The 18760-nt window shown below is 43.5% G+C and overlaps 1 protein-coding gene across 1 annotated transcript; it reads right to left on the bottom strand.

Moving 5' to 3' along the window:
- Positions 1–725: 725 nt before the first annotated feature.
- NMRK1 (nicotinamide riboside kinase 1) lies at positions 726–17630 on the bottom strand. The gene is made up of 9 exons (XM_033163702.1): positions 17398–17630; positions 15627–15669; positions 8842–8932; positions 8221–8269; positions 5663–5822; positions 5513–5584; positions 3432–3538; positions 2224–2304; positions 726–1295 (listed from the first exon to the last, which is right to left on the bottom strand). The coding sequence occupies exons 1-9, from the start codon at positions 17399–17401 to the stop codon at positions 1267–1269; spliced, it is 636 nt and encodes a 211-aa protein (XP_033019593.1). The 5' UTR covers positions 17402–17630; the 3' UTR covers positions 726–1266.
- Between the last annotated feature and the right edge of the window lie 1130 nt (positions 17631–18760).

The following is an 18760-nucleotide window of genomic DNA, read 5'->3' as shown; positions in this document are numbered from 1 at the left end:
ACTATACTACAAAATACATCGGGACTTGCAAAAGAAGAAATAATTATCTATTGCAAAACTCATTTTGCAGATTAGCCCCATCGGTAAATACCTATTGGCCTCTCCAGAATTCAAGGGGATGGGGATTCAAACTTTAAATGATCAGCCCTATTTCCACTGGAGCATATTTTAGCCACTACCAATTTAAGAAACAAGTATATGAAGACCAGTGCTTGTTTCTCTTGATTTTTTTTGTAATGCACTTGACTTGGTCTCTTCCATAGACTCCACAGATACTGGCATTTCTCTTACCCCTGATCAACAGTCAGAGTATCTGACAGTGCTAAAAAGGGTTTACTACATTCTACTGTAATTGTTTCCCCCTTTTAATAAAATCAATAAGGTTATGTATATTGACAACTTGCCTGTACAGTGGTACCTCTGGTTAAGTACTTAATTCGTTCCAGAGGTCCATTCTTAACCTGAAACTATTCTTAACCTGAAGCACCACTTTAGCTAATGGGGCCTCCCACTGCTGCTGCACCGCCAGAGCACAATTTCTGTTCTTATCCTGAAGCAAAGTTCTTAACCTGAAGCATTATTTCTGGGTTAGCGGAGTCTGTAACCTGAAGCGTATGTAACCCGAGGTATCACTGTAATTCAGAATTGATTAATTTTTTTATTAAACAATATATATATATTAAAAAAAACAGCTTCCTGCAAGCAGATTTTAGATACTGTATCTAAAATATGTTTAAGTTACTGAGCCTTACAAAAGTATCCTGATGCTCCATTGAAGGGTGCCTTGCTTGCAATGCCATTCACATTGGAGGAACAGACGTATCACAAAGGATGCATTCAGGAGAGTGGAGCGGAAAACACTGAAGGGCAGGCAGGGTAATAGAAAGTTTGCCCCTCTTTGTTACGTTGAGGAAAAGGACAGTGGATGTGTCTAGCTCCACTGTTGCATTAAGGAAGGAGGAGAGACTGTTGAGCACCTGGAAGGAAGCATCTATGAGATGAAACATAATTTCTCTTCTGTCCAAACATTCTTAGTAAACTCTGAAAGTTTTAGGGTTTTGATTCCAAATGGATGGCACCATTGCAAGAGAACAGTAACTCCAAATAAACTAGCTGGAAAGCATATCCATGAGAATGTCACATATGTTATCATTTCAGTACTGCTTTGGAAGGGCTTCAGTTTGCTTCTTAAAACATTGTTTTAGCCACAACATATTAAAATATTCATGTATGGGGTTTGTTATTGCTCTCATCGAGGCCAAGGCTTTATACATGCACAATAGCACCACGATCATCTGAAAGGTTGGAAAAGAAAAAACACACATATTCACAAACACTGGTCTATAGCTTCTTTATAATCACTCGTTAGTTTTTATAGATTTTTTAAATGTCAAGTTGGACAGAATCACAAAAAGGTTATACCATCAAATTAAATTAGACTGAATCCCTTTCGGCTTGGAGGTTCCTATTTCTGCAAATTGGGCAGGCAACCTGCCCTAGATGGGAGCTGTACTCCCTCTGAAGGAGCAGGTAAAAGCCGCCCTCGGCTTATACTTGAGTGAGGCGGGCGATGGGGGGAGAAGCAGCCCATTTCGGGCCACCTGCCTCTCTCGCAAGGGCAGGGATTGCAGCACGGTTGAGAGGGGTGCTAAGGAGGCGGAGAAGCAGCAGCAGCAGAAGAAGTGGGGGGGGGAGCTGTGGAGAGGAGCGAGCGTGGCTCCCGCTTGCCCTTTCCACCCTCCGTGCCTTCCTCACTGCTGCTGCTGCCTGAGCGGAGAGAGAGGGGCTGCCTCCCACTCAGTAGCTGATTGCAAGAGATCGGAGGGAGATAAGGGGCTAGCAATAAAGGAGGCTGCCTGGGCGGGGGGAGGTAAAAGCACATGGATCCTCAGGACTTTTGCATTGGGTCACCCCAAATTCACCATCAGCATGTCCATGGCTACAGCCTGCACACAAAAAATCACACATCCACTGTTTTGTGGGGTCGCAATGGCACAAAAATGTATATTAATTTGTCTAATCGCATTTCAGGCTGCTCCTTCCTCCTATGCCATTGCCGCTGTTGGCTTTTCCCACCCTTGGCTTATACTCGAGTCACTAAGTTTCCCCAGTTTTTTGTGGCAAAATTAGGTGCCTCGGCTTATATTTCGGGGTCGGCTTATACTCGAGTATATACGATACATAGTCTTGGGCTCTTAGACCAACTTTCCACTAGCTACTTACTTGACTTTTCCAATTCTTGTGCTATATCATTGTATAGCCTTGAATAAAGGTCTTCCTGTGATTGAGTTCCATCCAAATAAACTGCAAGAGGAGCAGTGAAGTAGTCAAAACATCTTCAGTACAGCCAGAAATTTTCAATAGGCTACCTTCCAGTGCAACCCACAATCCATTCACAACTCACATAAGCTTTATGTACTGACTTTTTTTAAGGTGAATTTTATGTGAAAAGCAGCAGACAAACATAAATACTAACAGTGCAAAGGGCTACCTAAAGTTCTTAAGCATTACCAGGGGGTAATTCCCCGTGAACTCAACTGAACTTACCTCTGAGTACACATGCTTAGTAGCATGGTACTGTCAGAGAATTTTATTTTGTTGTTTAAATATCCATCTTCAGATACCCCCACTTTCCCATCCACGTTTACCACATGAGACAGATGCTGAAGCATTCTGACAAAAGAGGTGGGTTTAGGGTAGTGCAACCAGTTTTGCCTCACTGGGCGCTGAGCCTATGGGGTGCTGCAGGGCATCGAAACTATGACAGATGCCCCCCCCCCTTAAGCAGGGGTTTCGTTCTAAGCCCCCAATCATGTATGTGAAAATTGTGTGAGTAGGGAGCACCGTCAAAAAAGACCTGTTTTTCCCCTGCTCTCCAGCTCTCACTCACATTCTCTACACAACTCTCTTCAACTAGAAGCTCGGGCCAGCTGGAGGCTGTGCAGAAATGCGGCTACTACACATGTAAGTCTCAAGGTGGGGAGGCTGAGCAGCCTAAGCAAAGTCCCACTGCACCTCCAGTCTCTGGGGCTTCCTCTGCCCTCACTGAAGTCCTCTTCAGGCTCTGAGGAGGGTCTCCTCATGAGTCATGAGGACTCTCCAGCTCTCTCATGCCATTTCCTGGTTTGAATCTATTTATTTATTTATTTCCCGGTGTCATGCGTATACAGTCACGCATGATCACGAGTAAGGGGGAGGGGAGCCTGTCATGAATTGAGTAAAACAGAAATGCAAGAGGTGGGGGTGGCACCAAATTTTGGCCTTGCACAGGGCACTGCTGAAATTTGAAGTTCAAAATCCACCTCTGCCAACAAGGCCAGTCCTTTGAACCTGAACTAGGTAATGTCACTACTTTTGCCAGCATTCTCTACTTGAATGAGCTACATGTATGAGCTACCTGTATATATTATATATAAATGTGTTTGCCATACCGATGCCAGATTCATTTTCTTCCATCTCTCTCTTATGTTTCAGATACATTGGCCATACATGCCCATCGAAGTATCCAGGGGGGTCTGGTGGGTTATAGATTCGTGTGCTATATAAGAAGAGAAGCTTTACTCAAACATCTTGCTTAGCAAGAATTTATATCCAAAAATATCAAAAGCCTCTTGTGGACTGACAGAATATTTATATCTTTAGTTAACATGGTAACTTCTTAATAAAATGTTTCTTCAGTAGTTTCTTCAAACTCAGAAGGACACTTAATCTCAAGGTGTCCAATACCAAAGACTTGGTGCAAATTCCTCTAACACACTTTACTAACACAGGTTCTGATTTTGTGACAGCCACCGCCTCCTCAGGTGTACTGAACAGGACCTCAGACCCTTAGTAAAGTCTTAGCAAGCCTGTGTCCTGCTAGACCACGCTTCCTCAACCTCAGCCCTCCAGGTGTTTTTGGCCTACAATTCCCATGATCCCTAACTAGCAGGACCAGTTGTCAGGGATGATGGGAATTGTAGTCTCAAAACATCTGGAGGGCTGAGGTTGAGGAAGCCTGTGCTAGACTAATATATGTCCTGATGTATCGCAGTGGTGTAGCATCTGTTTTGAATGTAAAAGTTCTTGGTTTAATCCCTGACATCTCCAAGTAGAGCTAAGAATTTTCCCCACCTGAAACCCTGGAGAGCCACTGTCAGTCAGCTAGATAGATCAATGGTCTGACTCAGTCAGTACAGTATAAGGCAGCTTCCTATTTTCCTAATGTATTCAGGGGCACAAAGTATCCTCCATAAGCTCTAATTGCAGGTTGATCTTTTTAAACACTATTGTACATTGTGAGGTAGAATGTGCTACTAAATTGGGCTTACAACCTAATCTAGAAAATGGTTATTTATTTTAAATGAGCGCTACTGCTTTCTTCAATGTACCTATGGTTTTAAAAATTGAAGCGCAAGGCTACAGTTTTGTATAGATCTACTTTGGGCTAAGCCCCACTGAATTCAAAGAAGCCTTGCTGGAGTAAGAGTACTGTGTTGAGGTCTTTCAATGAAAACCTAAAGTCTAGATTATTAAGACATACATTTATAGCCTGGAGAAAAGACCTAATGATTAAAAAGCAAAACAAAACTCACTTATTGCAGTGCCTAGCACAGTACAGGGTAGAAGATCAGCATGCTTTTTCTTCAGTTTGTGCACTGCAACAATGTTAGCTTTATTTGTAACAACATACAGTGGAACCCGGGGTTACACATGCGATCTGTTCTGGGTCACCGTGCGTAACGCGGGCATGCATAACTCAAACGCATGTAAAGAAAACCCAAAAACCCGGAAGTTGCACGATTTGAGTGCTTCTCCGCATGCGGCGGTAGCGCGCTCTCCGGAAAACACTTCCGGGGTGCGGGAGTGCGTATCCACTTGCTAGCACACCAGCACTAATTGTTTCCTTATAGCTAAAAATACAGAGAGATCAAAATTGTTCAAATGATATAGATAACAATTAGAGGGCTTTAAACACCCAAATGCATACCTCAAAGGGGGAGAAGTGTATACACCATGTAGCATTCCTTGGAAAAAAGGTGGGATATAAATGTAATTTTTTTAAAAAACCTATAGCATTCTTAGACCCCGAGTCAGTACAAAGTTAAAAGCATTTAAGTTGCCAAGTTTGTTGCACTGACTCCATGCTTATCTCCAAATGACTTTGCTAGTGGGATGAAAGCACCGACTGAGCAGAGAGAATCTGCCTTTACCCGTCTCTTTGCCAGATTTTGAGGCTCTGATTTACAGGAACTTGTGTTGGAACCTGTGGTTTCCCTGGAGATATAATACAGTTCCAGAATTTTGCAAGACATCATTATTATTATTTTTTATTGTTCAAAAATACAGTGCATTGTTCCAAATTGTGTAATTCTAAAACTGAACAAGTTTCTTTTCAAAAACAAACTGGGAATGGAGCTGGTTATCTGCTTTGCAATTCCCTTATTGGATTGCAGTATGTTGGTGTGGGAACATGCAGCTATGAACAAATAGTACAGTATAATATTGGGCAGTGGTTTTCGGAACACAGTACCTTCTTCTCTTCTTGCATTCTTCGTAAGGAATTGTTAGGAAATACTTTTTATTCCATATATCACTGAGAGGCCTGCAATAATAAAGAAGCGAGTAAGATGTGCTTATTCACTATGCATTATTTTTACTTTAACATGCTAAGCTTGCTTACTTGTAGTTATACAGAAGGAAGCCCTCAACAATTAAGACATGGGTGTCTTTTACTCCCTTTTGATTATCATGCAGTGGCCTTGTCAATGCAGAGTCTTGAAGGTTTGTCATCCAAGAGCGTATGTCTGCCACCATTTTTTCCATATGCAGGGCATCAAGTACTAGAAGAGACAATGTTATCTTAAAATTAAAGGCAACAATTACAGTCTGCAAAGTAAAATGCTAGAGGTACAGGTGAAACTCAAAAAAATTAGAATATTGTGGAAAGGTTCATTTCTTTCAGTAATTCAACTTAAAAGGTGAAACTAATATATGAGATAGACTCATGACATGCAAAGCAAGATATGTCAAGCCTTTATTTGTTATAATTGTGATGATTATGCTGTACAGCTGATGAGAACCCCAAATTAACAATATCAACTTTGGGGTTTTCATCAGCTGTACGCCATAATCATCACAATTATAACAAACAACGGCTTGACATACCGGTATCTCGCTTTGCATGTCATGAGTCTATCTCATATATTAAACTCCAGTAGCTAATGAAAACAATTGCTTACATAAATGGACTTTTCCACGATATTCGAATTTTTCAAGTTTCAACTGTATATAATGAAGAGAATGAAAAAACATTCCATTACAATGTAGCTGCTTTCATTATCATTGGGAGTCAGTATTGGCAGCGGTCGCATAAACTAAAATTTGAGCATTTTACTGTTATTAATCAAGTATGGTAATAGTTGGAGAGAGAAACCAGGGCTGTGCTGATGAGAAGTGCTTGGAGTATGGAGGAACAGCAAAGAGATCAAATGATTGTGCTCCAGTTTCTAAATCTGTGAAGTTTTCTCAAAACAGGCATGGTTGTTTTGAAAGGAAGATTCAAAGAGTGGGAAATGGAGTAATTGAACAAAGAACAGAGGAGGAAAAGAGGCCAGATAAATAGCTTCCATTCAATACCAAGAGAACACAATGTTTTGGGTTGATTATAGGTGGACTGTACTTGTAAGAATTTGTATAATGAATTATAGATTTGGAGTGGAATATCAATGCCTCTTTTCAGCAAGAAAGATTAGCTGCTAGGAACATTGTCCACACACAAACACACAGGATGTCTGGTTACAATTAATTCTGCAATAGCTGGGTGGAGGAAGTTAGCCAACAATCGTCAGTTTGAACTTTTTTATGCACTGGATGTCACTGTTTGGTTTAAACTTAACTTAAAATACAAATGGGGAAGTTTCCTGCAATGCCTGAACAAGAAAATGCATTATATTATTATCACATCTGACTCCAAAGTTCACTTATTATCTTGCCCAGATAGCACTGATCATATGGAAATAGTTGTGCAGTTTAAACTGTTACTGAGCCAGATGCATGCTTGGTTTTAGCTGAGTTCACTATTACAGGTTTGTGGAGATGGTTTGCATGTATTTATGACTAGTTCCGCAAAACTGCTACTTGAAGAAATCCCCAAACTTAATATTTTTTAAAATTCAAATGGAGCTGAGAATCCAGTTAGGCAATCAAGCCTTTGCAGTTGAATTAGGAGGCACTGAGAGACAGCAACAACATATTTTCACCCAAAACTGATACATCAAAAAGATTTTGCTGTCTCTTGTTAAGTAGAATTTTCCTGCAATTGCTTGATTTTGAAATACATAGTTCCAGTTACAGGTGGGTAGCCGTGTTGGTCTGCCATAGTCAAAACAAAATCGAAAATTCTTTCTAGTAGCACCTTAGAGACCAACTGAGTTTGTTCCTGGTATGAGCTTTCGTGTGCATGCACACTTCTTCAGATACCAACTGAGTTTGTTCCTGGTATGAGCTTTCGTGTGCATGCACACTTCTTCAGATACCTATCTGAAGAAGTGTGCATGCACACGAAATCTGAAGAAGTGTGCATGCACACGAAAGCTCATACCAGGAACAAACTCAGTTGGTCTCTAAGGTGCTACTAGAAAGAATTTTCGATTTTGTTTTGATTTTGAAAGTGAAAGCCCTTTCATTCAGATGTCACACTCCTGCAGAATCCCAGGATTTTGCCAAGATGCTGTGAAGCACTTCCTATTTATTAGAATTCAGAAACTTAAAACCTTCCATCTGTTACTGTCAGCATTGACTCCTCGCTGCTGTCCATTTATTGACATACTACAAGCTTAAAAAAAAGTCAACCCACTGGAATCAAAATCTAGGCTGCATAAATGGTATTTTTGGCTTCTGCATAGCAGCTTGCTTCATATATAGTTGGGGGGGGGGGAATCACAAATAAATTTTTAGAATTGCTTGATTTAACACTTCACTGCATAGTTGGTCAACCGCTGGAACTCTTTTCTGCTTATCCAGTTCCGTGTGTGTGTGTGTGTGTGTGTGTGTGTTGAAGGCATCAAGAATGCCCACTTTTGCTATTTTAAGATGAAATATCTAGTCAAAAATAAAAATACAAAAATATTTGTAGAGACAAATGTTTGCTGGAAATGGAGTGGTTCTTCAAATATTACAATTTTGCTTACTTTGATGCTTTCAAAACTCAGACTTAAAAAAAGTATTAAGTCTACTAACCATCATACTGCAAAAATCCACGGTCATCTACAGCCACTTCAGATTCTGGCTAGAAAAACCAACAACAGTATCATTAACATTGTTGAGGCAACTTGAAGGGGGAAAGTAAATTTAGACTTCTTATCATACATAGCTGTACTGGAGTCAGCAATTTTAGAAGTAGATGGCAACCACACAACTGAAATTGGGCCACTGCATAGGAAGGCAAATAATGTGAGAGGCAGCAGCACCCAGAACTGTTCAGAATTTTAAATGAATACAGCAAGACATTTCAAGTCAGAACAAACAGTAAACTTCCTGATAATACTATAACCAAGTAACTCCAAATCCTGTTAGTTTTGAAAATGTGCATGCACATTCCTGTTATTAAAAAGTAGAGTACTATTTAAATCCAACTAAAATCAGCATGGACCAGGATGATAAAGATCAAAAACTGAAGTGATAAAAATACAAATACAAGATGGCAAGTTGAAAATACAAAAAGCTGTTCAGAATACACAAGAATTAACCCATAACTCTTCCCATAACATTATTTTACTTGATCATTTAGAAACACACTGTGTTCTGCTTCTAACCTGGAGATGTTCTGCTTTAACTCATAAAGTCCCTTTAGTTGTTTACCTTAAAATAGTCATCTTGAGAGAGTATAGTACAGTTTGGAAGCTGTTTCTTAAGCCTTTTTGCCAGAGTTGTTTTCCCTCCATTTGTTATACTGAATTGGAGATTGGAAGAAAAGAATGACAGAACTATAGCAGATTATAGATAGCAGACTATACAGTACATAATAACATCATTTTGATAATCCAGTACACATAGATTAGTTTACTATAGTATCTACATTGTAACTTGGCAAATTCATTTACCTAGTTACTGGTATTTTAATGTTTTCAGATAGCATATGCTATAATGGCCAAAGGCACATTTATCATCATCTCAGACAACTTTTTTGTTACCTTTTGCATGATAAATGCACAATGGCTACTGTCAGGTTTTCTGGGCATCATAGAGTTAATGATGCAAGAGGCGTTCTGATCCTGGGAGTTTAGCCTTGCCCACTGTGATACGGGCACTTTCCTTTGTCTAGAAGAAGGGGAGGTTTGGTTTCACTTTCCCCTTCGCCTCACTCTGTGTTCAGTGTACTGTTACTGCTGAATGTTAGTTTGCTGCAAGCATGCAGCTCAAGTCTGGAGGACTTGTGTGTGTGTGCTACTAAATAAAGTCTAGTTTAGTTTAGTAGCACTGGCGTCTGTCAAGTTATTTCACGACGCCACGGAGAAGCAGACCTAAAAAGCCATCGCGACGCTGCGAGTTACTCTGCAATTGGAGAACGCTCAGGGCGAAGCAGAAGTGTGCCTGGGCGCCATTGATGTCGGAGACGATCGTAAAGGTGATTGATTGCAGTGCCGGCCAGCAGCACTACTTGGGTCAAAGGTTTTATGACCCAATATCAACACTATTCAAAACAGGTTATGGGTTAATGGCTTAATTGCTTTATTGCCAAGAAGCTACGCTTTGATGGCGAGGCGTCCTGAGGAGATTGATTGCCAGGACGGGAGGTCTGCATGTCTGCGGGGCCGGCAGCCGATAGTCCAGCTGGAGGACTGTTTTGTGCCATGCTTTTGAGGCACAAAGCAGGGAAACCTCGCTGGTGAAGAGAAGCCGTTTTCCGGAGCTGGGAGCTGAGAGGCGAGTGCTGAGTTTGCAGCCACGTGAGTTACCTCAAGCCCCAGGGGGGAGATGGCGCAGTCCCATGAGAGTTTCGTGCCACCCTTTCCAAGGTTGGATGGGAGGAACTGGCAAGATTGGGCCAAGAAAATGGAGATTTTTCTGATTGCTAAAGATCTTTGGACTTGTACTCAGAGCCCACCAGTTCAAGCCCCTGCTGCTGAAGCTGCTGCAGCACTTAAGAAAGACCAGAGGGCTACTGCTCACATAGTCATGGGCATAGAGGAAGAGCTGATGGTGCACATAGACGCTGCCACTAATGCCCACCAAATTTGGGAGTGTCTTAAGCGTGTGTTTCAAAGAACGTCAGCTGGTGCCAAACTTCATACAACTAGACAGCTGTTTGAGTTACGTTTGCAAGAAGGAGGCTGTGTGCGTCAACATGTGGCCAAAATGCTGGCACTCTTCAACAAGTTGAGACAGCTGAATGTTCCTTTTTCAGAGGAACAAAAGGTCTATATCCTTTTGAGCTCACTAGACCCCAGTTATGAGACTCTTTCCCTAACGCTGGAGTCCATGCCTGCAAGCCAGTTGAATCTGGACTATGTTACTGGGAGGCTGCAGGACGAACAGGACCGGAGGCAGAGAGAGAAAGGGAAAGCTGTTAAGGGGGGTTGCTTTTTGCCTAAGCCCAGGAGTGGAGAAAACGCTGAGAGCTCTGTTAAAGCTTTTGCAGCTAAGCGCTGTTATCTATGCAATTCTGATAACCATCTTCAGGCAGACTGCGATCAGGCTGACTTCAAAGATGGTTTCCATGGCAACCGGGAGATGAAAGGAAGACCACGTCGTGGGAGAAGAGGACCTTCCAGAGCAAGCAGAGGAGGGGCTGGAGCCCACTGCAAAGCAGCTGCATATGCCTTGGTTGGAAAGACAGTTGCTACCCCCAAGCTGCGTTGGTTAATAGACAGTGGTGCGGGGAGACATCTAGCGCCACCTAGCAGCCAGTTGCGGAACTGCAGGGCGATCCAAGATGCAACTGCAGTCACTCTGGCTGATTCAACCACAAGACCTGTTACCAAAACTGGTGTTATGTTCATGCCTTGTCTTAATGATGACATTGATGTGTATGTTTTAGATGGTATGAAATTTGGTTTACTTTCTGTTTCAGCTTTAGACAATGCAGGTTATTTGGTCAGTTTTGGGAACCAGGTATGCACCATCTCCAAAGATGGGAAACAGTTGGTCCAGGTGAAAGGCCATGATGGGGTGTATATGCTGGAAACTGACAACAGCGCCACAGAGAGGGCGCAGGGTGCTGGAACAAGTAATGGCATCTCTGAGGAGACTCAAGCTCAGTATGCCAACTTACCCACGCATAATCAGTGTTTGCATTTATGGCATCGCAGATTCTCGCACGTGAATTGGAAATACGTGCGCAAGCAGGTAGAGTGCACTGATGGTTGTAAAATGAAGGAGTGCTCCAAGTTTCTAGACTGTAGAGCTTGTAAAAGAGCCAAAGTGCATTCTTGCAGCTACCCATCGTCTGATAGGGTGACCAAGCAAGCTTTCGAGCTTGTGCATGCGGATCTCTGTGGTCCGATGGGGGTGCCAAGCATGGGTAATTCTCGTTATGTTCTTTGTCTCACTGATGATTTTAGTCGAGCAGGATGGATTTTCACGCTCAAAGACAAGGGGCAAACAGCGAAGGAGATTATAGAATGGGTGAAAGCAGTAGAGGTGGAGTTTGGAACCCGCGTGAAAGCGTTTCAGACAGACCGAGGCACAGAATTTACTGCATCTAAGCTGCAGGATTTCTTTCGTGCCAAAGGTATCAAGCATAGAAAAACTGCTCCTTATTCTCCTCAAGAGAATGGTGTTTCTGAGAGGAGGAATAGAACAATGCAGGAGGCAGTAGATGCTCTTTTGTTTGATTCAGGCTTGCCAAGATGCTATTGGGCTGAAGCCTGGAGAACTGTCTGCCACACTCTTAACAGGACATACAGTTCCGTGATAGGGACCACGCCCTACTTTCTACTCTATGGAAAGAAGCCCAAGGTCCACTATTTTCGGACTTTCGGGGCAGAAGCTTGGGTTCTTATCCCCAAACATTTACGTAGAAAGGGCAGTCCAAGATCACAAAAGTTGATTTTCTGTGGCTACGAGACAGGTTCGAAAGCCTGGAGATTTGCTTTCCCAGATGGCGATCGTTCACAAGTCATAATCAGCAGGAGCGCTGAGTTTTGTGAGCAGCAAGGCTGGAAAAGGATTCATGGAAATCCTGAGGTGCTCACAGATCCGTTCAGCGATCTTGACTATGAAGATCAGCCAGTTACATCAGCTAGTCGTGCAGAAGGTGGTCAACCTGCTGGTGTTTCGGGCCGCATTCCCGAACACGACAAGGGTGCAGTGTCAGAGGGGGCAATCCCAAAGAGACAGGTGAAGACAGAACCAAGGAGTGCACCCACATCTCCAGAAGTAACTAGGAGAGGCAAGCGAGGTAGGTCTCCAAGGTCTCCAACAGGGAAGCCCAGTCCAGGGGGACATAGCAAGCGCAGTAGGTCGCTTGGTGGTTCACCAGACGCCAGGGACTCCCAGGCTGAGTCTAGCACGTCTGGGTCAGGGGGCGAGTCACCGGTGGTGCCACGGCGTTCCAAGCGCACTACAAAGGGGAAACCTCCTGACAGGTTCCAAGCCACAAATGTTTGGGCTGGTTTTGCTCACTGCGAACCGGAAAGTTTCGCTGAGGTGCAGAGATTACCTCAGGTAGAATCCAGCAAGTGGCAACAAGCAATGGAGAAAGAACTTAGTGCCATGAAATCTCTTGGAGTTTTCACGCTGACAACTCTGCCAGCTGGACAGCAAGCTGTGAGCTGTCGCTGGGTCTATAGATTGAAACCCACTGGAAGTGGAGAGCCACAATATAAGGCTAGATTGGTGGCAAGAGGTTTCAGCCAGAGGCCAGGAGTGCATTACTCACAAGTCTATGCACCCACGTCCCGTAGTGAAACAATGAGATTGCTTCTTGCTGTAGCAGCGCAGAGAGGCGCAGAAGCTGCTCATTTTGACATTGATGTCGCCTACTTAAATGCACCGCTGCAGGAGGAAATCTATATGCTACCTCCTCCGGGTTTTGAGGGCGACAGGCCAGGTCTGGTATGGAGGCTACACCGCTCCATTTATGGTCTCAAACAGTCCGCGAGAAACTGGAATCAGTGTCTCGACCAAGCGCTGGAGAAGCTAGGCTTTAGGAAAAGCCATGCGGACAACTGTTTGTACATAAAAGGGAAAGGTCAGCAACAAGAATTGGCCCTGATCTTTGTCGACGACATTGTTCTAGTGGCCAACACAAACAAACAGGTGCAGGAGTTTGCAAGTAAGCTGAGGCAGCACTTCAAACTCAAGGAGTTGGGTCCTGTGAACATGTATCTAGGGGTTCAGATTCACAGAGACCAAGATGGCAGTTTTGTGTTGAACCAGAGCGCAAAGATTGATCAGTTGCTCAGGAAATTCAATATGGCAGACTGCAAAGGTGCAAGGACACCAATGGAAACGAGTTTTGTAACTGACAACCAGTCTGTTGAAAAAAGAGAGTTTGAGAATCAAGAGGTATATCAATCTGCTCTGGGAAGCCTGCTCTATCTCTCGCAGTGGAGCAGGCCCGATATTGCATTTGCAGTTAATCTGCTGAGCCAAGAGGCAGCAAAGCCCAGTGTGACGGCATGGAATGGGGTCAAAAGAGTTCTTAGATATTTGCAAGAGACCAAAGAGTTTAGCCTCACACTGACAGCCCAAGGTGATGAACAGCTCCAATGTTGGGTGGATGCTGATTGGGCTTGCGGCTCAGACAGAAAGTCAATTTCCGGAATAGTGGTAAAATTTGGAGGTTCTGTAATTGGCTGGAGATCAAAAAAGCAGAGTCTAATTGCTCTATCATCAACTGAGGCAGAGTTCAGTGCTCTTTCAGAAATGTGTCGAGAGCTTGAATTCTACAAGTGCCTAGTGCAAGAAGTGTGTAAGAAGTGTTACTTACCCATCACCATATGGGAGGATAACCAGCCATGCCTGAAGCTGGCTGAATCTGGCCAATTCAACGCTCGAACCAAACACCTGGATATTCGGTTCAAAAATGTGCATGAGAGCGTTAGGACAAATGTGGTCAAGCTGAAATATTGTCCTAGCGAAATGAATCTTGCCGATGGATTCACAAAGCCCTTGAGTTTCCAGAAACACGAAGTTTTCTGTGATGGGTTAAATGTTGAATGAAATGCATATATGTTTACCCAGGATTGCGAACGAGAGGGGGTGTCAGGTTTTCTGGGCATCATAGAGTTAATGATGCAAGAGGCGTTCTGATCCTGGGAGTTTAGCCTTGCCCACTGTGATACGGGCACTTTCCTTTGTCTAGAAGAAGGGGAGGTTTGGTTTCACTTTCCCCTTCGCCTCACTCTGTGTTCAGTGTACTGTTACTGCTGAATGTTAGTTTGCTGCAAGCATGCAGCTCAAGTCTGGAGGACTTGTGTGTGTGTGCTACTAAATAAAGTCTAGTTTAGTTTAGTAGCACTGGCGTCTGTCAAGTTATTTCACGACGCCACGGAGAAGCAGACCTAAAAAGCCATCGCGACGCTGCGAGTTACTCTGCAATTGGAGAACGCTCAGGGCGAAGCAGAAGTGTGCCTGGGCGCCATTGATGTCGGAGACGATCGTAAAGGTGATTGATTGCAGTGCCGGCCAGCAGCACTACTTGGGTCAAAGGTTTTATGACCCAATATCAACACTATTCAAAACAGCTACTCAGTTGTTGCAAGGAATCATAGTATCTTCCCTCAAAAATTCCTGTTTGCAAGGAGTCATTTCTCCCAGAATTCAAAAGTCTTTTGAAACTAGAATAAAGAATCAGTTACCTCCCTCCCACCCAATTCAGTTACTATACCTTTTGCAAACATTCAAGTATTTTCAACTGCATGAGTGTCAAAGGCTCATTTTAGCTATTGTACCCCCCCCATAGAAGAGACAGGAACGAGAAGTGCCAGGTAGCAATTCTTCCCTCCCCCCCCATCAAGGTTAGCACCAGCAAAACTGTAATACAGTGGTGTCCAAACTTTTTTCAAAGAGGGCCATATTTGATGAAGTGAAAGGCCGTGAGGGTCGACCAAAGGGCCGACCAAAGTTGTTAACCTTTTTTAAGGAAACAGTTGTTGAGTTTTTTTAGGATTGAAGTTGTTGAGGTTAGGATTTTACCCCAGGAAGTAAACTGCCACAGGGGCTGGATTAAACTGACCGGCAGGCTGAATTAGGCCCCCGAAACGGACTTTGGACTTGCCTGCAGTAATACAATTATGTTTTTTCCACCATCCTGAAAAGTGATCAGAAAGCAGTGATAGCACACAAAAAGCAAATTAATCCACTCTCAGCTATTAGGTAGATCTAAACACATAAGGTAGTGATGGGACCCTCCAAATGTTTGAGGCTAGCTTCTATCTGCCCCAGCCAGCATGGCCAATGGCTACTCAAGCATCACAGCTCAGAGCATGAGACTCTTACTGTAATCTCAGGATCATGGGTTCAAGTCCCACGTTGGACAAAAAGATTCCTGCGCTGCAAGGAGTTGGACAAGATGACCCTTATGATGCCTTCCAACTCTACAATTCTATCATTCCATGATCATCAGGAGGGTCCCCATCCTTATCTAAAGCAAAACTGGATTTTAACCAACAACCCATTCACACTACCCATTCACTTACCCTCCAAGTCCAATGACCAACATTTTCACAGTTCTTTCACAACCTAAAAATCAAATTGAGAAAGAATCCTTGTAGTAGGAGTGAATAACATATTTTTCATGAGCTACTATGTTCAGCCCATGGAATTTTGGACTAAATGTCTCAGGTAAACTTCTAGCCAGTTGTGAGGAAGGTGGCTAAAATTGCTTGACATCAAAACCAAATTATAATGAAATCAAAATCCATTGGGTTTGAGTCTCAGTGCAATCTTACGTATGCCTACTAAAGAGGAAGCTAAGTTCAACTGGCCTTTCTTCCAAATTAGCAGCTTGTTTCAGATTTTCTCTCACGTTTGGAGGTGGATGTACATCATTTGATGACTTGCAACGGAAAGGAGGAACTGGCTCTCCTAAGTTAACATTGGACACTATGGAAATTGGCAACTAACCTGTGACACTGTAGTAGTAGGAAAGGGAAAGATGTCAAACCTCACTGTGCACAACATGCTCACCCATGAACATCAAAACACCAAGTCATGTTGTATGAAGTAAGGAAAGATGGAACTTGGCACCATATTTCCCTTAATTATGTACATTGTCAAGTAGGAACACCTAAGTGTCAATATTAACTGTATCCTTAGGGAATCTCTCAGTGTGGCATTCCAATGAAAGCCAAGCATGCTGTGACAAGCTTCTTTGATGATTTTGCCACCAATTTATTTTAAGAATGCAATGCCTTATGTCAAGCTAAAATCTAGTGACGAAGAAATGGGTACAGATATTCAGAAATGGGTACAAGCAAACTGATCTGTATTTTTTTAATTGCAGGGTTATTGTTTTTGGACTGTGGAATAAAATATTTCTGGCTGGGACAAGGATGGGGAAGTTAAGATGGCAAAATGCCAGACATCTACTGGATCCTAATCCTGTTCTTCCCTGCATATATTGCTGTAGTATTGCTCCCATTAACCATGAATTTCTGGGTGGTCGTGGCAGCATCAAGACTCAAGATAAATGAACTTATTGCATCAAGATTTATCTGCTAAACTTCAAATCTATATATTTTATTTCCACCACATGTGAACCACAAGTATCAAGCCTGCTGTCTTACAGGGTTCTAATAATATTTGGACAGATTGAGCTATAGAAATTTCCTTGCAGTTCATGCACCTGCGAACAAATATTTTTCACTACTGTGATGGATCGTAAACAGTATAAAATCTGTATTAAATGATCCTCCCTGTCAGCAATCCTAGGATTTCTAATGCTCAACACTGTAGATTGCCCAAATATGTATACAGTCGTAACTCAGAAGTCGAACGGAATCTGTTCCGGAAGTCCATTCAACTTCCAAAACATTCGGAAACCAAGGCGCGGCTTCCGATTGGCTGTAGGAAGCTCCTGCAGCCAATCAAAAGCTGCATCAGACATTCGGGTTCCAAAGAACGTTTGCAAACCAGAACACTCACTTCCGGGTTTGCGGCGTTCAGGAGCCAAAACGTTTGACTCACAAGGCATTCTGGATCCAAGGTACGACTGTAATGCAAAAAGCTCAATAAGCCCAATGGCACCATGTTTGGGCGAATATATGTAAAATATGGCACACATAGACAAACAGTGCTTGGAATGCTATAGCCAGAAACAATACTAAAATATATGTGGCCACATGATGAATTTAATTAAAGTTAACACTTCAGTGCTCACTGGTCAGAAAGTTAGGATGGGTTCAGAGCTATTACTAAAAATATGGGCAAAAATTAATGCTACTGGATTGTTTGTTGTTAATCTCTCACCCATTCGGAAACAGCTGCTGCCAAGGCATTTGCCAACTATCCAAAGATGAAGGGCTTTGAACTCTGTTGTATAGACAGTGACGCAAGTTAAGATTCCAGGTCAGCAGTGCATGGGTCCAAAACAAAGACAAATATACATCAAAGGGGAATGCTACATAGGAAAGAAGAGTTTCTGTGAGTTGTATTCTACCCAATTGTCAATGGCACAGTTTGGTTCTGCTCTGACCCAAAAGTATTCTCAAACCATTAGCACCAATCTGTAAGAATAAGATTGCAGCCAATAGTTCCCAACTGCGGCGTTGTTGTTGTTGTTGTTGGCGGTGGCATTTATATCCCACCTTCTTTTTCTCCAAAGAACTCAACATGGTCGGTCACATGGGTTTCCCCTCATTTAATACCCCCAACAACCCTGTGAGGTAGGTTGAGCTAAGAGGCAGTGACTGGCCCAAAGTCACTCAGTGAGCTTCATGGCCAAGTGGGGATTTGAACCCTGGCCTCCAAGATCCTAGTCCAGCACTCTAACCACTACACCACACTGGCTCTTTATGACCATAGCATGCTATGTTTAAAAGTGATCCCAACACAATTACAGTTTTCACTGTTAAGGGCATCTTGGCAGCCCAATCCTAGTCCCACCAAATGCAATACAGTTTGTTTCCTAGCAAGCACCTTAGTAGCCTTGAACAGCTTTTACACAAGCAGGTGAACCAGGGGATGCCAGGCAATGCGACTTTACACTTACTTACAAGAAAGTGCAGTGCATACACTGGTTTAAAAGTGGGGCTAAGGGAGCCTATCAATAGCAGCCAATACAGTATGTTCAAAACATTTCACATGCATTTTTTCTCAAAAGCTTTGGGACTCCAATTGTCAGTGAAATCCTTGAAGCACTGAATGAGCATTGAGGCAGGTCTTTTTGGAAAGATTAAGAAAACGCTGGCAGTTAGGCAAAAGGCAGGATGCGCGGTATCTGACGGCACAGATGCATGCATGCAAGGCCGGCCTACCATTAAGCAGAGTGAGATAAGACCCCCCGCGCTCCCGCTCTTGCCACAGGCCCCCCAGCCGAGCCTGCTGCTGCCTCCGGTGTAGCGGCGGATGCGATTGCACCCCCGGTCCGTCCAGTCAGTCGGCTTCTGCACGTGCAACTGAGAGGGGCGCCCGCCACCTCCCCCTTGGCCCAGGGAGCAGGAGGTCTTAGGCCGCCCACGGGCACAAGAAGCCTCTGGGTGCATAAAGCGGAGCCACGGAGTCCCACAGAGCCCCCTGCCCGCCCCTACCTTCGCCCTCCAAGCCAGACGCGCCGAGCAGCGCCCCGAGAAAGCGGGAGCCCCCTTCATAAGCCAGGCGCCATGCCCCGCCC

This window comes from Lacerta agilis, chromosome 11 (assembly GCF_009819535.1).
Source record: "Lacerta agilis isolate rLacAgi1 chromosome 11, rLacAgi1.pri, whole genome shotgun sequence".
In the NCBI taxonomy this organism is placed as follows: domain Eukaryota; kingdom Metazoa; phylum Chordata; class Lepidosauria; order Squamata; family Lacertidae; genus Lacerta; species Lacerta agilis.
Note: the sequence above shows the minus strand (reverse complement) of the source record. Positions and strands in the feature narration are given on the sequence as shown.